The 27,854-nt window shown below is 36.5% G+C and overlaps 3 protein-coding genes across 3 annotated transcripts in view; 1 reads left to right on the forward strand and 2 right to left on the reverse strand.

The window, feature by feature from the left end:
- The window catches only part of fryl (furry homolog, like), a 101,646-nt gene extending 89,692 nt beyond the window's left edge, over positions 1-11,954 (reverse strand). The window contains exon 1 of the mRNA XM_059512938.1: positions 11,696-11,954. The gene's annotated coding sequence lies outside the window, so the exon portion shown is untranslated. The remainder of the gene's footprint in view (positions 1-11,695) is intronic.
- Positions 11,955-12,873: 919 nt separating this feature from the next.
- On the forward strand, positions 12,874-16,011 carry ociad1 (OCIA domain containing 1). The gene is made up of 8 exons (XM_059512941.1): positions 12,874-13,098; positions 13,277-13,361; positions 13,577-13,630; positions 14,312-14,359; positions 14,471-14,603; positions 14,806-15,017; positions 15,165-15,320; positions 15,645-16,011. Exons 1-8 carry the CDS (start codon positions 13,039-13,041, stop codon positions 15,680-15,682), a joined length of 786 nt encoding a protein of 261 aa, XP_059368924.1. The 5' UTR covers positions 12,874-13,038; the 3' UTR covers positions 15,683-16,011.
- Positions 16,012-16,763: 752 nt separating this feature from the next.
- ociad2 (OCIA domain containing 2) lies at positions 16,764-27,817 on the reverse strand. The gene is made up of 7 exons (XM_059513628.1): positions 27,575-27,817; positions 27,058-27,151; positions 21,703-21,756; positions 20,169-20,263; positions 17,218-17,378; positions 17,047-17,132; positions 16,764-16,844 (listed from the first exon to the last, which is right to left on the reverse strand). Exons 1-6 carry the CDS (start codon positions 27,647-27,649, stop codon positions 17,048-17,050), a joined length of 564 nt encoding a protein of 187 aa, XP_059369611.1. The 5' UTR covers positions 27,650-27,817; the 3' UTR covers positions 16,764-16,844; position 17,047.
- Positions 27,818-27,854: the final 37 nt, after the last annotated feature.

Here is a 27,854-nt window from a genome sequence, read left to right on the forward strand (position 1 = left end):
GAAGTTAAGTTAAGTCCACAAAAGGCGACATGAAACATTCATTTAATTTGTCCTAATCAAATAAAATTAAACCAGTAAAATTTTTTGCAAACAAAGTGCACCACAGCAGAGGTGTTAAAATTAAAAAAGAAAACAAATGTGATTATTCCTTAAAATATAAAGATTTTTTAATATGTATCAGCAGTAGTAGCATTGAGTCTTAAGACTGCTAAATAGTAACATATTCTGATGTTTCTTAACGTACTTTGATGGGTCGCTGTGAGGAACTTGCAGCTGCTGTGTATGTGATATGACGGTAGTTTTCTCAAATGAAACCGTAAAATGCTAACGAAGCGACTCTCAGAACAGCTGGAGATGATATTCCTGTATTCATATCATCATAGTGAGATGGCAGAAGCTGAAAACACAGTGAGCATCGTCCGCCACTTTAGTATGTGTGTACGTTAAACAAAACAGTGTGCCGCGCCAGCCACCATTCATTTATTGATTGCGGAAATCGTGGTGCCTGCCTTGCATGCTATCAAATGCTTTTGCAGATTTATAGTATTCCTATAGCATTTCACCTGAGCATTGCAAATCACGCATATGGCTTTGTTCTTAGTTCTCATCAGCACTCCATGATAAGCGCTGAATGAATGACAGGCTTTTCGTGCAAGGTAAATAAGGGTGACATCTAGTGGAGAAGAGTTATGATAATATTCACGTTAATCAGATTTTGGTTTAAATGTGTGGCTGAAATAAATAACGGAAAAGATCGGCTTTCGAGAATCGATATAGAATTGGCGTCATTTTAAAAAACAAAAAAATATATTTTTGCCCAGCCCTACATTTAAGGCTGGAAAGAAAGTGCAAATTACAAATTAAACAATGTTTAAGTTTTTTTAAGTTTGCAGGTGTCCAGGTAAAGAAACTGAACAATCAAATGTAAATAGCATTGCAAAGTCTATTCTGTATTAATTAAATACAGATTAATTCTTGTTAAAACTACAAAGCAATTCAGTAAAGGGCAGGGAGTGGTTTTCTCCCATTTAATTTCTTGGAATAACATTAAGGACACTGACAGCAGTTAGTAAATTAGGCACGGTCACTTTAAGAGATAATATATCCAATATGATACACATTCCATTTGTTTTGCAACCATTTACTTTCACTTAAGACATAACAGACCATTTTTTTGAGGACACTTGAGGTGACAATTTTGTATGTATTTTTTGTTTCATGAGCAAGAAGAGACAAAACTCAATTCGATATTTAAGGGCAGTAGACGTGGCGGATCTCTGCATGCACACTGTACGCACAGAACAGGGCGTGGGTGCTGAATTAAGCTTTTCATGTCTTTTTGTGCTGAAATCACCATCCCCCTCCCCTCTCTACAAGCCGCTTTACTATAAAATGTTAAACAATAGATATTTCAGCACAATTAATGTTTTTGCGCTCAATATTTTCTATAATGAGAATCGCTGTTGATGATATTCATTATCGATAATTATCGTCGTTGCAGCCCTAGTGGCCGCACAAATGGCAGGCTGCCACTGAAAGACTGCAAGTACATAATTTTTTCACGCCGCTTTACTAAAGATATGCTCCTCGCCTATTTTTGAAGGTAAAAGTGTGCGCTCAAATATGCTTTAAAACTCCTCACGCAATACTTTGCTGTCATACACCGATCAGTCTGCGAAGAGCTGCTTGTATGTGCTAGGGAACGTATATCCACCATTTGTCAACGCTATATCATTAATCGTGATGTGACACTTTTTTTTTTTATCACGTAAAATTGTATACCGGTATTATTGTGGATGGTATGATATGACACACCCCTACTGCCAGTACCCATAGACAAGAAAAACTCACAACTAATATTGGCCCATAAATGATAAAACAGTAATTTTAATATGGACAGTCATGGAATTTGTCATAAATTAATCAAATCAAATCTCCATATGGACCAGTATCTGTAAATGTTAAGCCGCAAAAGTTGGTTGAAATATGAATCCTGCATGTTCTGCGCGTCTCGAATGAATGAATGGTTTGTTTACTACATAGACTGAAGCGCGTGCCGCTTGCAGTAATTTCAGCATCTGTCGTCTTAATGAGGACATAAATACGTAAACAACATCACCAAAACTGTTCTGAGTCACTTCACAAGCATTTTACCATTTAGTTTGAGTAAAATCAGTGTCAATTTAAAGGTTTCACGGCAACCCATCAAAATAAGTTCATTTTAACAAAGTCAATGTGCTAGAAATAGTACTATTATTTAGTAGAATGTATGTGATACTGCTACTACTGTTGAAAAAATTAATAAAACTTTTTAGAGAAATAAATCACACAATATTTCTTCTATGTTTTAATTTTAATAGCAAATCCCCTTTATTTACCAAAAAATAAAATGTGTTTAAATTTAATTAATTAAAAGACAAATTAAATTTGGGTGAAACTTGTTTACTGTTTTTCATAATTACATTACCGGTAGTTGTAGAAAAACTTAAAACACAATTGTAAATAAGTATAAAGAATGGCATTGGTTTTATCTTTAGTGATAAAAAGTGTGTATTTTTTTTTGCATATTTTTGTGTTTTGCTTTTGTACTGAAATTGGTACAGAGAACTGTGGATTTACACTGGTATCGGTACCGAATACTGAAAGTTTGGTACCGTGACAACACTAATCAGAATTATCGATATCCCTTTTTTAATAGTAGATCACTTCCTAAAACAGATGATCAGAGAAGGTGGCTTGCAGTCGAAACTGTCAGCTGAATAGAACAATCTTCCTCTTCTTAGGCCACACACGAGATACGAATAGTTCATCTAACTTCCTGTTACACCAGAACAGCCACAAAAAAAGAACTAGACACTCACCAAGCTTCACCTTCAAAACAATTTCTCTCACGCCCTCCTGTATATATAAAAAAACACGCACACGCACATTTACAAAACACTTCATGTCTGAGACCCCCACAATTTTTCACACACAGAAGTATTCATGTCTTTCACTTACATTTACACTTTTACTTTTCTTTTAGGTCGGTGAGAGACAGTTTTTACAAGTGATAACAAACCCAACGGAACACACAGACACAAAGAGCTACTTTCCCAGGACAAGGAGGGGCTTGTTTTCTTTGGCAAGGCCAAGGGCCAGAGCCTGAAGCCAAGCAGTAACAGAGGAAAGACAGATTGTCCAGAGTCAAGTTAAATTGAAGAAAAGAAAACGCACGCACACACACACACCACAGAACAACAATAGAGGAACACCTAAAAAAGAAGTGTACTTATCCACACTTTTTGACTACTTTGGGTTCTTAAAATATTGATTTTAGTGCTAGACTTAGGCTGACATACAGAAAAAATATAAACACACACACACACACACACACACACTTCTGGAAGGTGAAGCCTACATTTCCTTGTGCTAAATGCCACTCTAAGCCTTTGTGGTTCTCTTCCAAGAATGCACTTTTGGCGCTTTTCCACTACATGGTACAGCACGGTACAGTTTGGTACGGTTCACTTTTAGGGGGTTTTCCACTGGGTACAGTACCTGGTACTTTTTTTAGTACCACCTCATTGAGGTTCCAAGTGAACCGTGCTGTTACCAAAATGTGACAAAAATTATGTTGATCACAGATTGGCCGGAGAGAGTTTTCACTATCGCGTCACTGAACTTGCAACACAAACACAACAGAACCACTAGATTTAAAACACCACAGCCAGCGAACGATCGAACGCAACGGGTTTGAACGAGCATACCTTTTGATTAATCAGATTAAAATCCCTTCTTTATTTTAATTTTACTGACAAAAACACACTATTCAACATTCTGCCCAATGACCTTAAAACAAATGTGCCAACTGAATGCTATGAAAACATACAGTGCTTAACAATTTATAAGACCACCTGTCATAAGGCAAAACACAAATATTTTAGGAATCTGTCAAAAAATGTATTCTAAAAATGTTATTGTAATTTTTGGACAAATAACAAACTGAAACAACCAAATAGTATTTATTCAAAAAATATATCCAAAAAGCTCACGCATATTGGAGGTCTAACCAATACAGAAAGCTAAAAAAAAATTTGGTAATTACCAATACTGTTAGTTAAGAGCAGCAGTGGCACAAACCTTACAAAACTGGTTAAAAACCTTACATAAATTTGTTTTAATAAATTTGTTAATCACTGCAGGCTATATAGGGAATATAGTTTAAATCTCTAGATCAAAAATGAAAACAATAAAATAATAAAGATGAATAAAATCACAGTAATGCTCTGCAGGAACAAGTGTCACTCACACAGTCTCCTCTTACTGTAATTTCTTTATCCTGTAAAAGCATCTGATATTTATATTCAGACAATTACACACTGCTGTCCCTACTCCCTACTCAGTTCCTACTCTAATAAATTATTAGCACTGCATGCTGACTTTTAAACAACAGGTATTTCAGCACAATTAATGTTTTTTGCGCTCAATGTTTTCTGTAATGAGATAATGAGAATCGTTGTCGATGATTTTCATTATCGATAATAAATCGATTTTATCATATGCATTATCACATATGGCAGCCACGGAAAGACTGCAAGTACATCATTTTTGAGACAAGACACAGATGAACTGATATATTTTATATTCACATAAAAACCGTAAAGAAGCAAAAACACAGTGGTTAATTGTAAGGGTCTGAGAGCAGGTGAAATAGGGCCATGCAAATTCCAATGGTGAATGTGTGTGGTGCAATAGAGAGTCCCGCTGACTAATCTGGACAGCAGATCACTGCCTAGGGGGGAAATCTCTCTGTCGAACTCCCGTCCATACACACACAAGAATGGGGAAGAGCAGGGTCTGACAAATGAAAACAGGTCTATCATGCTCTGCAGCGTCTTTTTAATAACTTAAATTCAACACAAACAATAATAATACACCTAAAATGTAAAAACAAACAATCTACTCCACTTTCCTACAGATTTATATTCTTTTAATTCAGATAGGAGGTCATGCTGTGATGCAGCGATCTGCCGTTGGTCACACGGTGTCACGTGATGCAAATTCGCGGGCCCGAGTTCACTAAGTTTGAACTTTTCGCACGGGCTTGAGTTTCTGGTCTGACGCATTCGCATGCGTATGAATGGAAGTCAAATGAAACGAAGGAACGAAAAGTCCAGTGTGACCGCAGCTTATGATAGCTTAGAAGCACAACACAGGCTACACCTTGATGTAAAATAAAATACACAAAGTTTAAATCAGCAAACACTGTGGAAGCAAATAAATAAGAAACAACCGTTTAAAAAAAACTTCCAAAATCATCCTATATTAACAGCAAAAGTCAACGGGCTTTTCAAAATCCAAAATATTGCCAAAAGGCTTATCGGTCTCACCTCACTCTTCTTGTCAGTTGATAAATGAAATCGGAATCCTGCTGCTGTTCTGTGATGCCACTGTCGTTCGGCATGATGCATTGAGCAGCCACATTCAGTTTTTAATAGTAGTGTCCATTCTCTTACTGAGCTAAATTATTTTTATTGCCATGGTGGGCAAATGACGAAACTGGTGTTGCAGCAAGCCTAATTAAAATGTGTATTAATTAACTCATCAGCTTACAGACTCAGAGTCAGACTCGACGCCTTTCAGTTTTCATTTGTAGTTGTTCCTGTGGGTGTGTCCTCAAGTTTGAGGTGAAGGGGCAGAAGAAACAATACTCATTTCAGCCACTAGCTGTCAAGATTACATACTGCACCCTTAAAATAAAATTATCCTCTACAGCTGGTCCGATAGACCAGTGGTCCCCAACCCCCGGGCAGCGGACCGGTACCGGTCCGTGTGTCATTTGGTACCGGGCCGCACAAGAAGGAATAAATTGGTAACTTGGGTAACTTTTGGCGCTCGCGTCTGGAGGAAGAACTTTGTAGCCGGAGCTACTTCTCTCTGTTTACATCTATGGCGAGTCATGCAGGTACTGTGCTACTCTGCAGCGTTGCCGACCCCAACCAGACTTAAATAGTCTGAATATAAACACTTATTATAGGTGTACCGTAGTGATTCAGGATAAGACCAAAACATGGTTTGGAAAATGGATTCATGATATACTCGCTCATTATATATATTTTTTTACATTTTCAACACAAAACAACACTGTGGCACAGCCCTGCGATGACTGGACCAGAAGAGCCGTGAGCTGTGGATTTTTGCAAAACAAATAACAGAGGTGGAGGTAGAAGTGCGCTGAGCCATAACGATCTTTTATTTTGGAAAAAGGCCGGATGCTCTGTGTTATTTTCATGGATTTTATATTCGTTTTTGTGGTGCATCTTATTTTTTAGGCATGTTTAAACGTCACCATAGTGACCATAATCAGTGAAAAAAAGTGGGTTAGGGGGCAGAGAGGATGTTATTCATGTTATTTTGTTGGCACGATGTTAAGAGGACACTGCTAATAAAGTTTTATATGAATACACAGTGGATTCATGTTTATTATTATATTTACAATATACCACATTTTTTATGCCAGTCGTATCATTTTATTTTGTATTTATCCATCACACCTTATAGCCCGGTCCGTGAAAATTTTGTCTGACATTAAACCGGTCCATGGTGCTAAAAAGGTTGGGGACCACTGCGATAGATCATTCGCCATCATCCTCAGTCATCTCTGTTTATGTGGTAAGTGAACTTTTATGAACTGTAATGTAACAGGTATCCGTTAGAAAACGTTATTTGTTTTCCATACCTTTCTGAATATGGATTCACACATTGGGCCCACCACCTAACCCCCCTCAGCACAGGCATATCTTGCTCAGTACCATAACACATCAAGGAAATTCAGGGAGAAAAATAATCTGCTTTGAGATGCATCTCTCAAATTGCACCTGACTGAGCTTAAACATAACAACATCAGTCATTTTCCATACAGCACCTTTAATGACAATGCAAATGAACTCCACAGAACATAAAACACTAAACTCAGGTTTCCCGTAAGACCTGATAAGAAACCTTCATAGGCTTACGTTCAGACAAACATATGCAAATAAAATGCTATATCGTTATAAGGCCAAGCTCGAAGAGGAAATTAACTAGCCAACTAGGTCACCGCTCTGACCTTCGACCCTGAAACTATACCAAGATTAAACATTTAGTTTCTCTAAATTAGACTTCTGCTATGACTTTGCGTTTACCCAGGGAGTTGTGCAAGCTCTTTTATGATTAACAACACAAAAACAAAAATCATGTAGAGTGAGAGACAGATTATAGGTTGGCAGCAGCTGCTGACTGCATTAGGGAGAGAAACAGTTCTGTCTGCTTTTATCTGTCCAGGGCTTGCAAAATTTCTAAATCCCTGGGAAACCTTCAGGCAGGTACTCTTGAGACTTTGGTAGTCCGAAAAATTATTTAACTAGCCGAAAAAAAAAAATCTAAAATGGAAAATCAGATAGGAGTCATATGTTGATATTAGTGAGAGTAATCCCTTGTTCAGAGAACCAGACGGCAGAGATCATGCAAGCATGCATGAGATCAGAAGATGAGCCACAGGGATGAATTATAGGGAGATGATTGGTCAGGGTCGGACAGAACCCACAGCCTGGGCATTAATAATGCACTCTGTTCCCTGTGCGCACTGACAGAGTTTTCCCTACTGCAGTGCTTCACACCAGCACCCAATGCAAACTTCAGCATATACACAGCAGGGCTCAACAAAAAGGTGGTCCATAGTGCTGAGCAATACGATAATACCCAATGTAAATGGCAAAGTCAGTTAACAAATGATTATTGATAATATTGGGGGGAAAAATTACAAATGAAAAAATAACATGAATGCTGATGACCTGTGCCTGTATATGCGACTATGCTGTGGTAAGACATGCATTTCTTGTCCAACACCATCCATAATTTTTTTAATTTTGTAAGTTAAAATAGCAGGTTAAATGTTTTGGCTATATATTTTGTTCTGCAGAAAAAAAACTAAAAAATTAAACCGCATTCTTCATGAATTCAAAATCGGCAGTGAATTCTCTAATTTTAAAAATCCACAAAATTTTGATCTGCGGTTTAGTAAAAGTTACATAGTAATGGGGGAAAATGTTTTAAGCTGATGTATAACTGCACTTGTTTCTGAATATGTACTGATTTAGGTTCTCTCAGAAGCTCTGTTAAATAACCCACTGGATGTGCTGTTCTATAATAATACAATTAGAAATAAAACATACAATTTTTAATCTAATTCTGTTTCTGAACAAATAAACGGTGGTTTTATTTCATTCTTCTAACTAGTAACCTTTTGGAAAGGAGATCGGAACAAAAAAAAATTGTTTACTGTTTTTGCTGATAGCAAACAAATTAGTTTTTATTCCCTGATTTGTGACATATATGAATATATGACCTCTAACTAATACATTAGAACCTGACAGCAGGTCAAAAAAAATTTAATTAAGCAATTGAACCTGTTGATAACTCATTCGATAAAAATAAAAAAGAAGGAGATGACATGCCTTCAACAGGCGGATTCAACATGCAATGTGCATTCAACATGAATTTATAATTTTTACGCACCATAAGAATGCATTTCTGCTCACAAAATTAAATTAATTTCAAACACAAATTTGATAAAAACACAATGTGAACCAGCATGCATAGAGGATATAAAGAAACTTGAAAACATAAATGCAGATAATCACGTGGTAATGTGAATGTGCAAAAACACAGCTGTCACTCGACGGCTTATCCATCTATGAATTCCTGGGAATCATCCCAAACGGATTAATCTTTTTGGGAAAAACCATCACGTCGTTTGTCCGTACTATAACGGAGTATTTTATCTAGAAGAATGCAGTGTTAATTTTCTTGGCAATCTCTGCGAGACAGCTGACGGCAGATCTGCAGTGTCACAACGGCGAGCTCTAAGCACAGTAGGCGTATGGAAAATATGGTCATGATGGTCATCTGCATCGCTCGTCAGATGGCCGAATACACAACTCAGTGTCAGTTCACTTAACAAATGCAATTACACAACACCCCTGAAGGGCACAAGAGGCCAGGGGCAAAACTATGTCTGATATTTCTTCTAGGAAAAAAAAGATAGGCCATTAAAATGTGTCTTTCATTTGTGGTAAAAATCCAGCTCTGTAAGGCCCGAGTTCCGAAATGCCCCACTATTACAAGACCCTTTATAATGTACCAGACAATGGATGACTCGAATCAAAAGCCCTCACTGTTTCTTGTTTTGTTCTTTCAAGACAAAAATATAAAAAAAACAAGGTTCTCACGGAAAAAAGAAGTTAAAAGAATCTGTTTCACATGCCATGCAAACATGTAAGACATGACTGTAAACTAGCCTATATCATATTTTCAGATTACAGTTGTTGTGATTATGCCCTTAGTAACTTATCAAACAAGAAAAGGGTATTCAAGAGGGCGTTAAAACACTACAACCTCAGGCAAATTGACATTAAAATTAGGACAGAGGAGCAAATCAATTCATTCCTTTCCCCTCCCTCTTAAATGACAAAACGATCCCATGGGACTACGACTATACTGCACTGTATATCTCTTTCATTTATGTGGGACTAATTAACAAGGAGCATTAGTTCCAGCAAAGAAGCAATTTACTGAAAACACATCTTAAACAAGGTAATTTGTTAGGTTATCAATGAACATAGCACAGTATACTGTCACTAGGATGCTTGTAAAAAAATTTATATGAAACGGTTCTTGAAATATTCAAGCAGTTCACTGTTTGGTAAAAGTTATAATCTTATGATGTCAAGGAAGACAATATATCATTCATATCAGATCTGTCTTGGTCTTGTAGGGTCTTTGCATAATATTGACAAGAAAAACAACCACTCACTGCTCTACATTTCAGAGTTAGGGCTGAACAATTAATCACATTTCTAATCGCGATTACAATAATGGATGCCACAATTATGTAATCATTCAAAGCGGCAATCGTTCAAAGTCCACTTATGTTATTCTATGTGCTTAAGATGATTTTTTTTTTCTACAAAGAAACTGACTTTTCAGAAGCAACTGCTCCTGTCTTCAGTGTCACATGATCCTTCAGAAATCATTCTAAAATGCTGCTCGAAACATTTCTAATTATTTTAAGCTATAGGTTGAAAACAGTTCTTTAATATTTATGTGGAAACGGTGATGGATCTCTTTTCAGGATTCTTTGATAAATAGAAAATAGAAAAGAACAGCATTAAGCCCGTTTAAAATTGACCATTTTTTGTAACCATATAAAAATATTTACTGTCACTTTTCAACACCATAACACATCCTTGCTAAATAAGGGTATTACATTTCTGGCCTCAAACTCTTAAATAGTATTTTTTAATTCAAGTTTAATTTAGGTATTTTTAATATAATTACTTAATTTGACAGCTACAAACATTGTTTTAATGTGTTACTATTTATACTAATACCACAGCTTTTTCAATTCTTTAGCATGTTAGTAGCTGAACTGGCATCAATAATCATGACATTTCACTGCCACTGTTATTGAAAGTATAATTATGTATTTTGTAAAAGGTTTTTATTATTATTTAGCATATGATTTCACTTGAAACATGCAGAGATTTCAGATTAAAATAGCATGCTTCTATATCTAGGCTGCATGCATCTACATTTTAGGAGCATTTATTGAAAGGTGAAGGCCCAAGCGTTTAACTCCAATGCAACAATCCCATGCACCTGTCTTCCACCAAACCCACTACTGTTTAGAAGAGACACTGCTGTCATGACACTCAGAGCAGCTTGTTCATCAGTAAACAGGAAGAGTTCACACTCCTCTCAGAGCTCAGATCAGGAGTGTGAGCTCTTCTCTGCTCATGAACAAGCTGATGAACAAGCTCTCTCACCAAATGCTGAAAGGCTGGCTGGGACACTAGAGCCGTTAACATCATTTATGACTCATGCACGTTTGCATAGGACAAGCAATAAACATCAATGAGCCTTTCAAGTGACAGATTTTATTAATGAACAAGATAAAGGAAATGTAAGATGTGGTCTGGATTGAAACAAAACCATGTTTTTATTTTAAAAGCTTTAGCATAACCCGCTCCATGGTTTTACCAATATTTCACTTTTCCACTAAGTTACAGGAAATGAAAGAGAAAGCAAATTAAAAGATTCGTCTTTCGTCTAATTTGGTGGTTTCAAACAAAATAAGAGTTGTTGATGAACACAACTTTGAGGGTTTTAAACTCAGTCTAACAGCATCCTGTTACTAGTAATACCGCAGATCTTTATATTATGACTGATGTTTCCACCAAACTGCAGTTTTGTAACGGTCTCTCCCTTCAGTCCAGCTTTCCCAAAGCCAGTTTCTCCAGTTTTTCTGATTGGTTAAACGCAATGTTGTCTCATGTTAGCTCACAAAACTCCATGAAAAGTCACATAGTGACCTGTGCATTAAGACTTTAGTTTTATATGGCCTGCTCAACTCATGTACCTTACCAATGATGCCCAAAAACGCTGTCTAGGTAGACAGCTCACTAGAGTTTGTAACACAGCCACTGACTGCACTCATCTTCGCTTAAATGCAGGTCAACATAACATGACTTGACTACCAACTGATCATATCCTGCGAAGGAAAGTACATCTGAAAGGACAACCGATGAGCGTTAAAAGTGAAAGCTGGCTCTCTCGGTCATACATTAGACGTTGGGTATTTTAGGTTAGTCAAACAGATTTCGGCCCTTCTTACCTTTTTAAGAGCAGCTGCGCTTTTCCTCGGCAGTTAGCCTGCTCGTGCTAGCGCTGAAAACCCGATGGCTCTTCTCTCCAAAAGAGGACTCGAGCTTCACAAAAACAACAGTTCACATCCGTTGACCACTAACATTCGTTCTTATGGCTGATCTTCTCGGTCTTTTTTCGCAAAACACCCAAAAACTCGACGAATGACAACGTGCCCACCTCCCTGTCCATCAGATTGGAGCAGCGCTGGCTAACGGCTTTGACAATCCACTCTTCTGATTGGAGAGTCGCGGTGTCAAGATTGCGGAGCTAAGCCCCGCCCTGAGCTCGCAGCTATGAACGCACTGTGTTCACACGCTTAACAAACGGACCATTCTATTGGCTGATTGAGCTATCAATCAACACACACTGCTACTGGATTGGCTGAAAGACATGATTCCGCAATAATTCCTTCGGTTTGTCAAAATACACACACTCGTATACTGCATAAGTAAAAATCAGTACTTTTATTAGATCAGACCTCTTAATTGTTCGTTGTTTATGAGGATTCTTTTTTCGTTGCGAGGACGATAGATAGATGAGGCAATTAAATGGCTATTGACATAACACTAAACGTGATTAATACTCATACTGACACAAGTTATGATTTCTCTAAACTTTTAAATATCTGATCAGTTCTTGTCTAATCTAGTTGCTTTCTAAATTCAGACTACAATTTTGTATGTATTTTTATATTTCATGCTTAATAATAATAATACATGATGCAAATAGGTTAATGCATCAAGTATACAATACATGCACATGTATATGTTCATGTTTCTCTCTGAACGCTTTAAATTTTTGACTTTTCTTCGTCTGCTATTTATAAGAATATTAAAGTATATGAAGTTCAACTGATGTTTTTTTACATATAAGATATGCATATTACGTATATATAATATATAGATATTAGGTATGCGCTATGAAATCGTATCTTTAAATCTTATGACAACGGTTCAAATATAGTAAAATTAAATTAAGCATGTAAATAAACAGATTTTTATTTAAACATATTTTTTTAATTTAATTAATTCATTTATTTTCCCGTAATGAATTTACAATAAGCCATTCTTATATGTACATATTATTATAAGACATATTTCCAAATATTTGTGAGTTGTTGTGAGACTTTTCATTGGAGCTTCCGGCTTAACTCCTGCACTTCCGGGTTAATGTTATTTGCTGATAAGAGTCGACTGGAGGTCATGTAATAAAGTGTGTCTCTGGCTTTATTGACTAGTAATCCGCGTAATTCCATGGCTACTGCAAAAACACTATTGTTTGTATAATCGTGCTGTGCTTCTTGGATCAGTCATGTCGCAGTCTTCGTCTGGATTCACTCCGGCTGCTCAAGTCTCACATGGGTCGAGTAAGGTAGGAAGTAAATTCACCTGACAGTGTTTATAAAGCACATATTCTGTCCCTTACTGCTCTGTCTCATGCAGAAGTATTTCAGAAGCAAAGCGTGTATGCGGTTTCTGTTTACAGGATAAATGTATCACTGATAGGGAGCTTTCAGAAAGTTTCCTCACGCATGGGTTTGTCTCCACAGGGCGCTTTTAATGCCACTTATATTCCTAATGAAGAAGAGAGGCGTGTCTTCAGAGAGTGCAATTCAGAAAGCCTCTGGTACAGATGTGAGTAGTGCTCTACTTCAGTGATGAAACCTGTCATGATTTATTGACACTTGACTGTCATTCTGCCCAACATCTTTTTTGCTTTGATTTTTATTTTAGTTTTTTGTTTTATTCCCCCTCAAAATTTCTTTGCAAGGTTTCGTCTCAAGATGCTTCTGACGAGAAAAAACTTGTATATGAGATTTTTTGAATGTTTGCTCTCTCGTTATTTGCAGCCTTGCCATTTTCTGCCATTGCAGTTGCAGCGACTCAGGTAATGGTATCAAGAGGTACGTTCACATCCTCTTTTTCAGGTTTTTACTCATGTCTCCCATTGTCACAGAAACTCTAGATTTACCAGGGTATTAAAAAAATGGGATAAGTCATTAAAAACAATAAAATCTCAAGTAATTAAACATTTTATTGTAGACAGATTATAATTAGTTTTCCCCCTATATACTCCGAGCTCTGGAAAGTAAACAATTTTGAAAAGCATTACCCAGTAATTACAAATGACTACAACATTTTTAGAGAAGTCATGAAGAAGAGAGATAAATTTTTGTTGTTCCAAACCCATACGACTTTCATTCATCTCTGAATCACAAAGGAAGATATGGTTAATGAAACCTGAGAGATTTCAATTCCTCCATTCCACCAAAATTTGAGTGATTCAGAATTTCCATAAAGAGGTTGTCAAAGAAATCGATATGAATCAAGCGGTTTAATCCAAGTATCCCAAGTAGACACAATCCTTTTGTATGATGAACCGTTAATTTAGACTTTTGTTCACATAGAAACATCTAACAGTGCACATATATAGAGCATGTCAAATAAGGTAAACCGAAACCCAACTCTACTACATGCTCTTCATTTGTATTCTGAGTATGAGAAAGTTTCATGGGTTTGGATTTTGGCAGTAAAACAATTGAAACAAAAGGGTAAAATCTTATATTGATATTGTTTATCCATAGGAATCCTTACTCCATCGCCCAGATTTGGCTCTCTTCCTAAAGTTGCATGTAAGTATCAAGAACAACAGATAGCACAAATTTAATAAAACACATATGATAAGGGATATTCAAAGGCTACATTTTCCTAAGTACCTTTGAATATTTGTGATTTTTATGCAGTTGCCGGCATGTTTGGATACATTACTGGGAAAATGTCTTACATGAGGGTCTGTGAAGAAAAGTTTAGGAAACTGGAGAACTCCCCGCTGGGAGAGGCACTACGACAGAGACCTCTGCATCACATGCCTTCAGAGTAAGAACAAGTGCACACAGAATATTTCAAATATATTTGAATTTCTATAGTTTGTTTTTATAGTTAGAAATATATAATTGCTTATATCTATCTATCTGTGTTTTATTTCATTTGTTTCATTTCACATATTATATACATTAATATATTTGAAGTAATTTAGTTTGACAGGTATTTTACACATGGTGAATAAATTTTTTTTAAGGCTAAACCAGTCAGACTTTGAGGGTCCAAACCCATCAGAATCTCAACAGTCTGTTCCGGAGTCAGAAGTCAGTTCTTTGCCTGAGAGCGACAGCAGTTACACCAGTGACTACACCTACAGCAGACCCTCCCAATCATACGACCCCACTCCTTTCAGTTCTGGATTCAGTGATTCTGGTCCTGTTAACATCAGGGATGATATTTCTCCTCAAGGTACTGCCCCTCTTGCACAAAACAACATGTATATTTGTATAGACATATATAAATTTGATTACATTTGGGTGAAGACATTTGTCACTGAATGAAGGTTTGTCATCTGATTGGTAGATGTTAAACCACTAGTTTGCATTTGTCCCAAAGCTCCGCTCTATCCAGATGAGGATGTGCCCAAAAAGAAGCCAGTGTTGTATGAGGAACTGCGTAGCAAGAATAGAGAGAACTATGAGGTCACTCTCACACAGAAAGCTGAAACCCAGATGAAACCACAAACAGTGGCACCAGTACCTAGGAAGGAAGGTGAGCTTCACTAACTGATTTCCCTAAACTTTTAATTGGTCTATACAATTGTAAAGATTCTAAAATGCAATGCAAAATATTTAAAACAACAGTACTGTGTTGGGTTGCCAACAAGGTCAGTCTAGGTTTGAACCACTGATGTAGATGATGATGATAAATAGACTAGTTGACACTCCCACACTTCAACTGACATGAGTGTTGAAGCTTGACTTTAATTTTGTGTTTGTATGAGTATTGGTATAGTTAATAAATATTTTAGAATTTCAGTGTCCTTGTATGTTTTAATCTGTTAACCAGTTTAACTTTCTTTCTTCCCCCCTCCAGTTAAAAAGAACAAATATGGAGATGCTTGGGATGAGTAATCAACTGTTTGAGGCGCTCAAGATCTCAACGCAGTGACTTCTGTGGAGTTGTCATGACTCCTTCTGCCAGATCAGACCAAAAGCTGCAATCAAAAGTTGAATGTACCTTAAGGAGTAAAACTCAATTTTTCAAATGAATGCTAAATGACTATTTTCTTTTGATAGCACATTTGTGGATCGAAAACAAGTTTTTCATCATGACTTCTTGCTTTAAGCAGACTTAAGAAATAATTTTAACAAACTGTCATTGTTTTTATTGATCTAGACATTCTGGCCAGATGTGCTTGAGATTTGCTAATAAATAAATAAAATTATATAATAACAATAAATATGATATTGTTTCATATAAAACCAGAAAAGCAGATGTAATAAATAACAGCATCTAAAAGCTGTGCACAAGTGACAATTCCAACAGTATTATGACAGTAGATGTGTTTAGACTTGGACCCATGACGATGATAATGACATCATTCAAATGTTCAGACATTTCAAATAAAGCCTGTGACGTGGTATTCATTCACTGCACATTGATCCTTGTGTGTAAAGGAAATATACACTTAATATATACTTGAATCATAATATTGTCATAAGTCATGCAAATCTGACACACACACACGTGATGAATTTAACTTTGATAAAATGCAGCTGCTTACTGTCAAAAAATTCAACAGAAACCTCCATTCCCTTTTCCATATTCTAAACAAATAAAAGCTAAGCAAATATCATTGGAATATAACATCATAATAACTTGTATTCTTTTATGCCGGATTTAACACTACAACAGCATGCATTTCTTATTGTTACCTTGTTCCCTCAAATCCAACTCAAACACTACATCTCTGTGCTTAAACGTTAATTTTATTTGACACATCTATGTGGTCAAACTAGACAACCTTTTTCGCAACTATTGAAATAGTCTATTCCAAAAATAGCAAAAAAGCTCTAGTTTGTCCTCATAGCTGCAGGGTCTCGTAGTGTCTTGGCGCCCCCTGCAGGTTCGTTAGAATGAAGGTCCATTCAAGATTACGGTATTATAGCTGCTTTGTTTTGCATTATTTTTAAAAAAAAAAACACCAAAAGATTTCTGTTTTATTTAGTGATTTATTTTATTAAAAAAAAAAAAGACGAGGTAACGAATGATGTCCTGTGGATCTCAGAGACCCTGCAACAGAAAAACAAATAGATTTAACTTTAGCATTGATTACATATTGTGTTTCCTTTGAAGGACAGCAGGTAAGGGGTGTTTGGTGGAAATGTGGTTTTAGAATGTAAATGAATAGTAGCTGGTGGGTGTGGTTTAGTGTGCCGGTGTTGAGTGAGGTGAATTTTGTGTTTAGGTATATGCGTGTGTTGTGTTTCTTTACCTCAGCTCTGAGTGGGTGCATCAGGCGCTGTTGCTGCGGCTTGTGCTTCTTCTTGTTTGCATTTCTCACACACATGGCTGCAGTGTCTGTATAAAGGAAACCATGAATAGATATGTCAAAGAGCAACATTACTTGCAAAAAGCTCATGACATGACTCCTCACGATATTTACTTCTGTCCAGGTTTATAGCCACTAGGTCCAAATCCAGGAGGAGTCGGACCAAATCCTCTGGCGAAATCTGGTCCCAGTTTATTGTTAAACTTTTCTCTGCAGGTCCCAACATAGGAAGCTTTGCCTACAGCAGTGGTCTCCAACGTGGTGCCCGCGGGCACCTGGTAGCCCGCGTGGAGTCTCTGAGTCGCCCGCCGAGCACCTTCTATAAATAGCCTGAATTGTAATCTTTCATTTTTTTTTTTATGATAATGTTATAAAATGAGAAAATAACTATTGGTGACATTTCATATACTATTAAAACATAATAAAATAATTCAATTATTTAAAATATTTCGAATCTGCACGTCTCTCTATCTCTCTCTCTCTGCGTCTCGTCCGCGCACCTCTCTCTCTCTCGCTCCTCTTCGTCTCGCGCGCGCGCACCTCTCTGTCTCTCTCTGTCTCTCTCTCTCTCTCGCTCGCTCGCTCTGCGTCTCGTGCGCGCACCTCTCCTGTTCTCTCTGCGTATCGCGCGGCAGAGGAGCAGCGTTTTAATTTAGTTAAACACAGATATTATGTTGCTTTTCTAATTTTACATGCAAGTATGTAAATTATATAATTCAGTCACTATTTCAGGGCCGGCCCGCGGCATAGGCGGTATAGGCAAATGCTAAGGGCGCCACTCATCCATAGGGGCGCCAGAATGAGTAAACGAGTGAATTTTTTTTTTATAATAGGCTACTATTTAAAAACCATTAATTCGAAATACTACCAAATAAAGCAAAAAAAAAAAAGTCCGGCTCTTCAATCTTTCCCCGCCCATCGAGTGCTTGAAGTGCGTCAGAAACAGAGCGCGCGCACGATCAGTTGTTGGTAATTTGTTGTGTAGCGTGCCCGACGCCGCATCCAATGTAGACAGCACTGCTTTTGTTAACACACAGCTCGTAGAAACGGGCCTGGCAGCTCGCGCCAGTTCTAGACACGGTGAAAGTTTCCTGATTGTGACGGAAGGCCGAATTTACATGACACATTATAAATGAGCATAGTCTGCGATAGATACAGTGCCAAAAAGAAGAGAAGAGGATAAAGACAGAGGTAAAGAGATGTAGTGAAATAACAATTTATTGCATAGGAGTAGCATACTATAATTTCATGGCAGTTATTTTTACCTTAAACGTAATGTTAGCAGTTGTTCTGAGTTCTGAGTCCCCAGACTGTGATTTTGACTGTTGTGCAGTTTTGGGGGGATACAGTACAGGCCAAAAGTTTGGAAACATTACTATTTTTAATGTTTTTGAAAGAAGTTTCTTCTGCTCATCAAGCCTGCATTTATTTGATAAAAAATACAGAAAAAAATGTAATATTGTGATATATTATTACAATTTAAAATAATTTGTTTTCAATTTATTATACTTTAAATTATCATTTATTTCTGTGATGAAAAGCTGAATTTTCAGCATCATTACTCCATTCTTCAGTGTCACATGTGACATCCAGTCTATCACATGATCCTTTAGAAATCATTCTAATATGATGATTTATTATGAGTGCTGGAAACAGTTCTGCTGTAATGTGTGTGTGTGTGTGTGTGTGTGTGTGTGTGTGTGTATATATATATATATATATATATATATATATATATATATATATATATATATGCTAAATCATGAACACAATGACAGGGTGAAATGGGCTGTGATGCATGGGGCGCCAGGTAAAATCTTGCCTAGGGCAGCAAATTGGTCAGGGCCGGCCCTGCACTATTTCATATTTATGCCGTTGTTCTTTCTCCCTTTCCCCCCGTGATTTTGTCTATATCGCGAATATAAGACGACCCCCCATTTTTTAGGACAAAAACGCCTATTTTTAGGACAACAAAAACTTGTCTTATATTCAGGTATATACGGTAATTATATATTCAATAGTCATAATTTTTAACAATATTACTGTTTGTTGTTGTATTTTTCAAAACTTGAAACTGTGTGTGTGTGTGTGTGTGTGTGTGTGTGTGTGTGTGTGTGTGTGTGTGTGTGTGTGTGTGCGTGTGTGCAGAGGCGTCGTGCCCATTCAAAGTGAGGGGGCACGTGCCCCCTCAGATTTCTGAGCCAAGTGGATTTTAAATGCAGCTTCCAAACGAAAAAAAAAATTGCAGAATAATATTTTTTATATATTTGATACAATCACAGCGGTGAGAATAGATCGTTCAGTGCACAGCATCAGCTGCTAAATTCAAATCTGCGTTCGCTGGCTGGCGCTGAGCCAGAGACAGACGCGTTCGTACAACGCTTCATGATAACCAATCAGAAACTATTCTGTTTCGCTTATGGATGCAATGGCCAATCAGAGACGTCCAGAAGAGTCATCACTGAAACGCAGTGTTTTGTTCACTTGCTCGCTGACTGAATTATTTAGCGAATTATTTATTTAGCGAACAAAAAGTGCAGATGTGCGTACGAATGTAAGTAAGATATTCGTTTCATAATGTAAAGTGCTTCAGTGATTTTAATGGGAGTTTTTGAGAGTGCCTGAACTCTGGCTAGACTGAATGAAAATGTTTTTTGATAATGTAAATGTTCTTTACTCTCTGTAAAATGAAAGTGTTAAAATAAGTATCTTACAATATTGTTATTAAAATTTACATTAAATGCAAATTCAGTCGTATTAAAAATATTTTATGGCATGATATGACACTTAAGTAAAAAGTCAGGTTTTTATGTGTAGTTAATAGATTACACTACATTTCCATATATTGATCAAATAACAATCTATAAAGGTGCAAAACGCGTTTACCTACACATATTTGAGAAACGAGATATTTCCTGATATATTAAGCATGATTGGAATTGTTTTGAATAAAAAGGAAAAAAATAATAAAAAAATAAGCCTATATCAGTTATACAGTGCTTTCGTAGAATGACCTATACTCATTGATGGGTTAGCCAAGTAGGCTACAGTAATGCATAAAAAACATGCATAATAATATGAGATGGGAAATTATTATTCAATAGAGACTTACAAAGGAGTTTAGGGAAATACCCAAATCGCTTGGATTTTTTCCAGACACCTGTAAAAAAAAAAAAAAAAAAGCAAACTGGATTACACGTTTTCAATAGTCAATAAAAAAAAAGGAGTCCTTTTACACAAAACTCATTTTTGCATTCCACTGCACTGCTTTTCCATTGTTTTTCTATGTTCCATGCACTAAACAGACCCTTATGCGCTCATCTTTTGAATCGTCTGGCTCAAGTAAAAACATTTTGTTTGTTTCAGTCATAAAGCATAATTTAACAGGTAGACGGTGTCATTTTAGTATAATTTAAAAAAAAACGAGTAGTTTTCATTAATATCTTGAAATTGTTTTATTTATATGTTTCATATTACATGTTTTATTATTATTAATCTCTTAACGTTTTCGTAATTCTATTGTATTAAACTTGTCTTTATATATGTGTGTGTGTTAACTTGTATTACAGTTTTAGTTATTTTAGTACATCGAGAATGAAAAATGCTGCCCTGGCAACTAGCTGAAATAAGTTTGTTTTTTTATACAGTTAGGTCCATATATATTTGGACACTGACAATTTCCATAATTTCGTCTCTGTAATCCACCAGAACAGAATTAAAAAAATAAAAGAATCAAGATGAAATTTAAGTGCAGACTTTAAGCTTTAATTCAAGGTTGAACAAAAAAATAAATTCTTCAGAATTACAACCGTGTTTACACATAGTCCCCCTATAGAGAAGGGCTCAAATGTCATTGACAAATAAATACATTTAGTTGAGAATCCTTTGGAGACTATGACTGCCTTAAGTCTGGAACTCATGGACTTCACCAGAGCCTGGGTTTCCTCTTTTGTGATGCTTTGCCGGCCTTTTACTGCAGCCGACTTTAGTTGTTGTTTGTTTGTGGGTCTTTCTTCCTTTAGTTTTGTCTTCAACAAGTGAAATACATGTTCAATCGGGTTGGGGTCAGGAGATTGCAAATTATTTTTACCTTCAAAAACTCCTAGGTTACTTTTGCTTTATGTTTTGGGTCATCGTCCATTTGTACTATAAAGTGCTGCCCAATCAACTTTGCTCCATTTGACTTAATCTGGGCAGACAGTATGTCCCATACATATACATTTCAGAATTCATTCGGCTTCTTCAGTCTTCTGTCACCTCATCAGTAAACACTAGTAACCCAGTGCCACTGGAAGCCATGCATGCTCATGCCATCACACTGCTCCACCAGGTTTCACAGATCATGTTGTATGATTTGGATCATGAGCTGTTCCAGGCCCAAGCCTGCCTTTTTTAGATGTTTTTTGGCAAAGTCTAATCTGGCCTTGTTAGCACCTTGTGGTGAATTGTGCCTGTGTGGCAACATATATGTACCTAGCTGAATATATTATTTCATTTAATTTAAACAAAACTGCCCAAACTGCTGCTGTACTCACGACTCAAACCCAACAGCTTTGTGTAATGAATACACATTTACATTATTTGTTGACTGAATCTTACCGCTATATATGAGGCCACCAGTCACAGCCATGCTGCTGGCAGACAGTGGAAGAGCTGTTGAGACATTAACTACGGTGGCCTAGTGGTGCACAACACAACGACATTAAAAAAGCAAACATAAGCTCACAACACAACGACATTAAGCCACAACACAAATACATTAAGCCACAACACAACGAAATTCTCACAACACAAATACATTAAGCCACAACACAACGACATTAAGCCACAACACAAATACATTAAGCCACAACACAACGAAATTCTCACAACACAACGAAATTAAGCCACAACACAACGAAATTAAGCCACAACACAACGAAATTCTCACAACACAACGAAATTAAGCCACAACACAAATACATTAAGCCACAGCACAAATACATTAAGCCACAACACAACGAAATTCTCACAACACAACGACATTAAGCCACAACACAAATACATTAAGCCACAACACAACGAAATTCTCACAACACAACGAAATTAAGCCACAACACAACGAAATTCTCACAACACAACGAAATTAAGCCACAACACAAATACATTAAGCCACAACACAACGAAATTCTCACAACACAACGAAATTAAGCCACAACACAACGGAAGTGCTCCCGACCACTAGGAGGCAGTGTTGAAAGTTAAACACCGATATTTCATCGAGACGTATGTGTAACTTAATATGTGTAATCGATTTTTAAATGAAAAACGTGTTTTTTTTTAATGTTTTGATATCCTGATAATCTTAATGTATCGATTCATGAATCGAGCAAAAAATAAATTGATAATATTTGGACCGTTTAGCTCTGCTCTTGTACACAATGTTTTTCCTCAGGGGGGCTTATGTAAATCCGGTGCTGTGCGGGGAAACCATTGCTCTTTCTGTCTCTCTCTTTCTGTAGAGCTTTCAAATTGACAAGAGGAGAAGATTTTTCATCTTACAAGAACTTCCCCTGATGACTGTAAATGAATTTCATCGCGCGGAGAAGGGCATTAAACGTGACATCAACAACTTTTGGGTGAGTATTGTTCTATCGTCTTCTAGCAAATCTAGCTAATAAGGCTGGATAACGCTGCTGCACTGACTTGATCAGCTCAAAAATAGCAGGGCTAAGTTAGAGTTTAGCTTTAAACTCCGTCCACCTCATCTTTTTATAACTCGTAAGAGATAGTAGAAATAACAGCAGGACTCCCGGTAATCCACGTTGATTTGCATCGGTGGTTCTGATAGGTGTTTGCTGTGATATAAACTTCTTCACTTGATATAAAGTATTTTAAATACTGTTGCCATTTTTAGATTGCCATGTATCGTAATAAATCTTAAAGGACCGTTCACACCAAACTATAAAGAAAACGATAAAGATATTTAGTTTTAAAAATCGTTCTCACTATTTAAAAAAAGAGTCCACACCACAGCTATAATGATAAAGAAGAGAAACAATATCATTGGAATTAAGAACTATTTTTTTCCAGCTGATGAACGATTAAAAACATTGACAGCCAATCAGAATCCTGCTATAACGAGCTCGAGAATGTAAAGCAGCTGACAAGCGTGTGCACGCTTAGAATAAACAGATTATATCGTTCGCTGCTGTGGACTCTATCGTTATCTTAATAGTTATCATTCATTGTGTGAACGGGGCTTTAGTCTGACAGTTATTGTTATATTTTCAAATTATATTATCTGTAACCTGAAGCTTGAATTAATTGTTCACATTTATATAGCAGTTTTCCAGGGATCCCCAACACAAGCATGATAAAGCTATTCAGTAAAAAGCAAAAAAGATCAGAAATGGTTAAGAGAGATAGGGACATCCTTTGAAATATTACTGATCTCTTTACAGTCTATTGGCATGTTTGTAACATTATATAAAATATTAATTATTTGTCAATTTATTTTACATATAGAGTAATTTACAATGTAATAATTTAAAATGCAACTGAAAGTAATTCCAAATGTATCTGAAATCAATTAAATATGTAAACCAATGTTATTATCTTCACAGATTGTTTTAACGGACTCCCATTCATACTGTTGCAGCACTGTAGCAGACAGCACACTATTCAGAACTGAGAATCAGTGCAGTTCCTCCTGTACAGAGCTGCACTGAAGGGAGCAGAGCTGGCACAAACCTAGAACAATGGTAAGTAAGAGAATTATCAAATTCTTTAATGTATGACATAATTAATAAACTTTGATTAATAACATTAACACGCCCCATTGGTATGCTTAGAGAATTAAGCCAGGTCCTGTCAGTGGGATGGTGGTCCTGTTTTCAAGAGAGGAAACTCGCTGAGTGGTTAAGGTAGGAGGAAAGTGTCTAATATTGATACATCATCTTTTCATATCTTGCTTTTATTCATAATGTATAACATGCCTATTTGATTAGCCCTAACAGAAAAAAGACAAAAACACAATCATAATGATTATGGCTCTATTCATTATGCATGCAACTTGTAATGATGGTGGAAATTTTTTATTTTTCTTAATGGTCAATTTACACTATACCTTTGTTTTTCATCTCAGGAGAATGTTTACAGTGATGTCACCAGTGATCTGCCTGACCTAGCAGTCCTCCAAGTGGCAGAAGTGTTATAAAAATATAGTAACACACCATTACACTGTCATAGTTATTAGTATTTGTATTTTACATAACTATTAAAACTGTATCAAAGTTTAAAAAATTTAATTGTGGATATTTACATGTTTACACTACACTGGTGAGCAAGAAAACATATTAAAATTACATATATTTGCATTATTATTTAATTTACATTTTATATTGTAGTCTGTACAAATAAAACCAAATGAATCCATCCCAAGTTTTTTGTGTAAGGCCAGATCTCTCTGTGGAAGATCGACTGAAAGGTGGACCATGAAGAGGGGGAACTCATCGAAGGGCTGCAGAGACTGACACTGTCAAAATAAATGTTAAATAATTATGATACATGCATGTAATGTGTGCATCAACATTTTCTTTCTCTGTCACAAACAATACAATATCAATATTTACCATTGCATTGCTTGTTATTCCAACTTCTCTCCTCGCTGTAGCTGTCCTTGCTCTGGTCTCACGAACCATGTGGAATCCAGGTTCAATAACTCTCCAAATGACCATTAAATGGATCTACTTCTCAAATCTAGATTGGATGAGACATGTTTTCAGAAAATACACACCAAACAATGTAAAAAGTTTGTTTGCCTACACTGAACCTGAAGGATACTTAAAAATGTATAATGTATTGACATACAAGTGGAAAAAAGGTAGGTCTGTAAAAAGATTTTAGCTGGGGTTTTAGCTTATTCTCCCTCGTGTCATTCTAAACTGTTCTGAATTTATTCTGTGGGGTCTATCTAGATAGCTGACTGACGGTAACATTTACAACATTTCTGTATGCCAATGAACAAAGCAAGCCATATGGGTTTACAGCGACATAATGTTGAGTATATGATGACAGCTTTATTTTTTTATTTTTGGGTTAATCATCTACTAACAGGTATTGCCTTGATCCACGGAAGAGGTTTTTAAACAAACAGGCAACCACAGCGACAAAAAATAAATAATGACAATTAAAAAATTCACAATAGGCCTACATTGTGCTCGTTAATATAGTAATAAAGGTTTAGATCTTACCTAGTGTAGATTCGCATGCTGTTGTCATTCTTGAAGAGGCGCCTGCAGACTGAAGTATCAGAAGTGATGTTGAAATCCTTAAATCTTACATTACTAATTTGAATCCACTTATTTCGAGTTTCTACATCCAGTGGAGAAGTGTGAAAAACCTTTGAGGAGCCTCACAAAACGGGTCACAGAAATAGCGGTGTAAACCACCCTCACAGATGTCTATGGAACTCTTCATTAAATAATTATATTGCTGTGGTATACTTAATTTGTCGTATTATAGCAAAATGTATAAATATTATGTAATATTCATCGTTTATGGATAAAAGTTTGCAGCTGGTAATGCACTCTCTTATTCGCCCTGAGATTTCACAGGAAATATGTAGTCTATTGACCGTTTCTGCAGACCAACTGCCCCTTAGTGGTCGGGAGCATTTCCGTTGTGTTGTGGCTTAATGTATTTGTGTTGTGAGAATTTCGTTGTGTTGTGAGAATTTCGTTGTGTTGTGGCTTAATTTCGCTGTGTTGTGGCTTAATTTCGTTGTGTTGTGAGAATTTCGTTGTGTTGTGGGTTAATGTCTTTGTGTTGTGGCTTAATGTATTTGTGTTGTGGCTTAATGTCGTTGTGTTGTGAGCTTATGTTTGCTTTTTTAATGTCGTTGTGTTGTGCATTACTGGGCCACCGTAATTAACAGGTCAAAACATTATTACTCCAAACCTAGATCTTAACATTCAACATCTAAATACCAAATGGTTCCTTTGGTAAAATCAGATCCAGAACTCACACTCAATGTAAATACATAAATTCTCAAATCAGAGATGCAAGACAAAAAGCAATCGGAGGACACTTCAAGTTTCAAATTTGACTTATGAGGCTCTAGAAATGATTTTGATGTAGATATTATCCGTGCTACACACCAGAGGGGCTGGTCAGATAAAATGTTGCTTGTGTAAGTGCACTGATGATGGATCTACTTCTTCATTTTACCATCCAATATTTGGTCAGCTGACACAGATCACAGTCAGCTGGAAGACAACATGAGGCTCATATTTCAAAAATGTCATGTTTTCAACACAAACAGTGCTAGGATAAAACCAAATTCCAGCCATACATGTCAAAACATAAGCACTGGATAATAAAGACACCACTGCTTTGCTCCATTAGCCATTTTTTTTGGAAAAACGTTCTGAAAAAAAAAAAATATATATATATTGTACACACCTGTCAGGTCCTTTTTACAAAAGCACACACACTATGAAGAGGATTCAGAGGGGAACCATTCAATGTTTTGTCCAAGATACACATTTTTAAAGAATAACCCAACCCATCTCCTACACTAAAAAACCAACTGATATACAGACAAGTTTCACTCAGAAATTGTTAGTATTTCACAGATAATTGTCTTTTCCCATCAATAAAACATAAAAAGAAAACTGTTCTCGTGAGTCCGGTTCATGATCTCCTAAACAAATAATTACAAAAATTAAAAATATTTGAATTGAAAAAAATACAATTCACCCAAAATTAAAACTATTTATTTAGAGGAACAGAAGAAATCTGCATGCTTATATGAAAGTCATCCCCAAAAAAATATTTTCTTTTCATTAGTGTTTAGTAGAAGTAAGTAAGTCAAACAGGTTTGGAATGACATGAGGGTGAGTAAATGATATTTGGGTTAGCTTTCAGTTTAAGGGACAGTAAGTGGGTACAAATGTGTCTTTGTTTCTTTACCTCGATACCAGAAGCTCTCGTACTGACACTCCTTCCATATCTGCTTTATATCTTCCCTAGGAAAGCGTGGATCAGCTATGGGGCACTGGAATTGCTATAACAACAAAAAGATCAGAGATAATTATACGGGTTACAGGAAGTCCCATTTGTCGAGCTATTTCCCATTAAACAATCATTACACAGTACTTTGAAACCTGGTGGCTAGTTTCAAAGGATCTTCTGTACTTTCGACCACATCAGCACACAAAATCTACAAAACGTAGTATACAGCTTTCTGGCTCTGTGTAAAACTTACTGACCATACAGCAAATGCAGGCCTGATGTCACAGGAAGTGAGGTGAACATTTGGTTACTATCAGTCTACATGATATCTACCACATGAACGTTGGTCTGAACAAACAAATGCTAAATGTGACACAAAGAATACTGCTCTCCATGAAGGCCCACATTCATGTTAAAGATCTTTTTATTCATTAGTCTTTCTGAAAGATAAACAAACTTCTCAAAACCCTCTTACCTTCCACCCAGACTGGGCAGGTTTTGTGTCCTCCACTCCTTCTCCACTCATACTCTGATTTCCTTCTGTACTCATGTCTTTTCCATTCACGCGCTCCTCCCTTTTCTATTTGTCTCGTCTGCTATGCTTCTCCTTTACTTCTACAAAGTCACAGTTTTTGCGGTTTTCTTGATTATTGGTTTCTTTTGACCCCATTTAGAGCTCCTCCTCTCCTTGCGTAAGGCACCTCCCGTTGTGGGAAGTGCCTTGATGTCACTTGGGATGTCCTGTAGTTCCAATC

Source organism: Carassius carassius, chromosome 27 (assembly GCF_963082965.1).
Source record: "Carassius carassius chromosome 27, fCarCar2.1, whole genome shotgun sequence".
Taxonomy (NCBI): domain Eukaryota; kingdom Metazoa; phylum Chordata; class Actinopteri; order Cypriniformes; family Cyprinidae; genus Carassius; species Carassius carassius.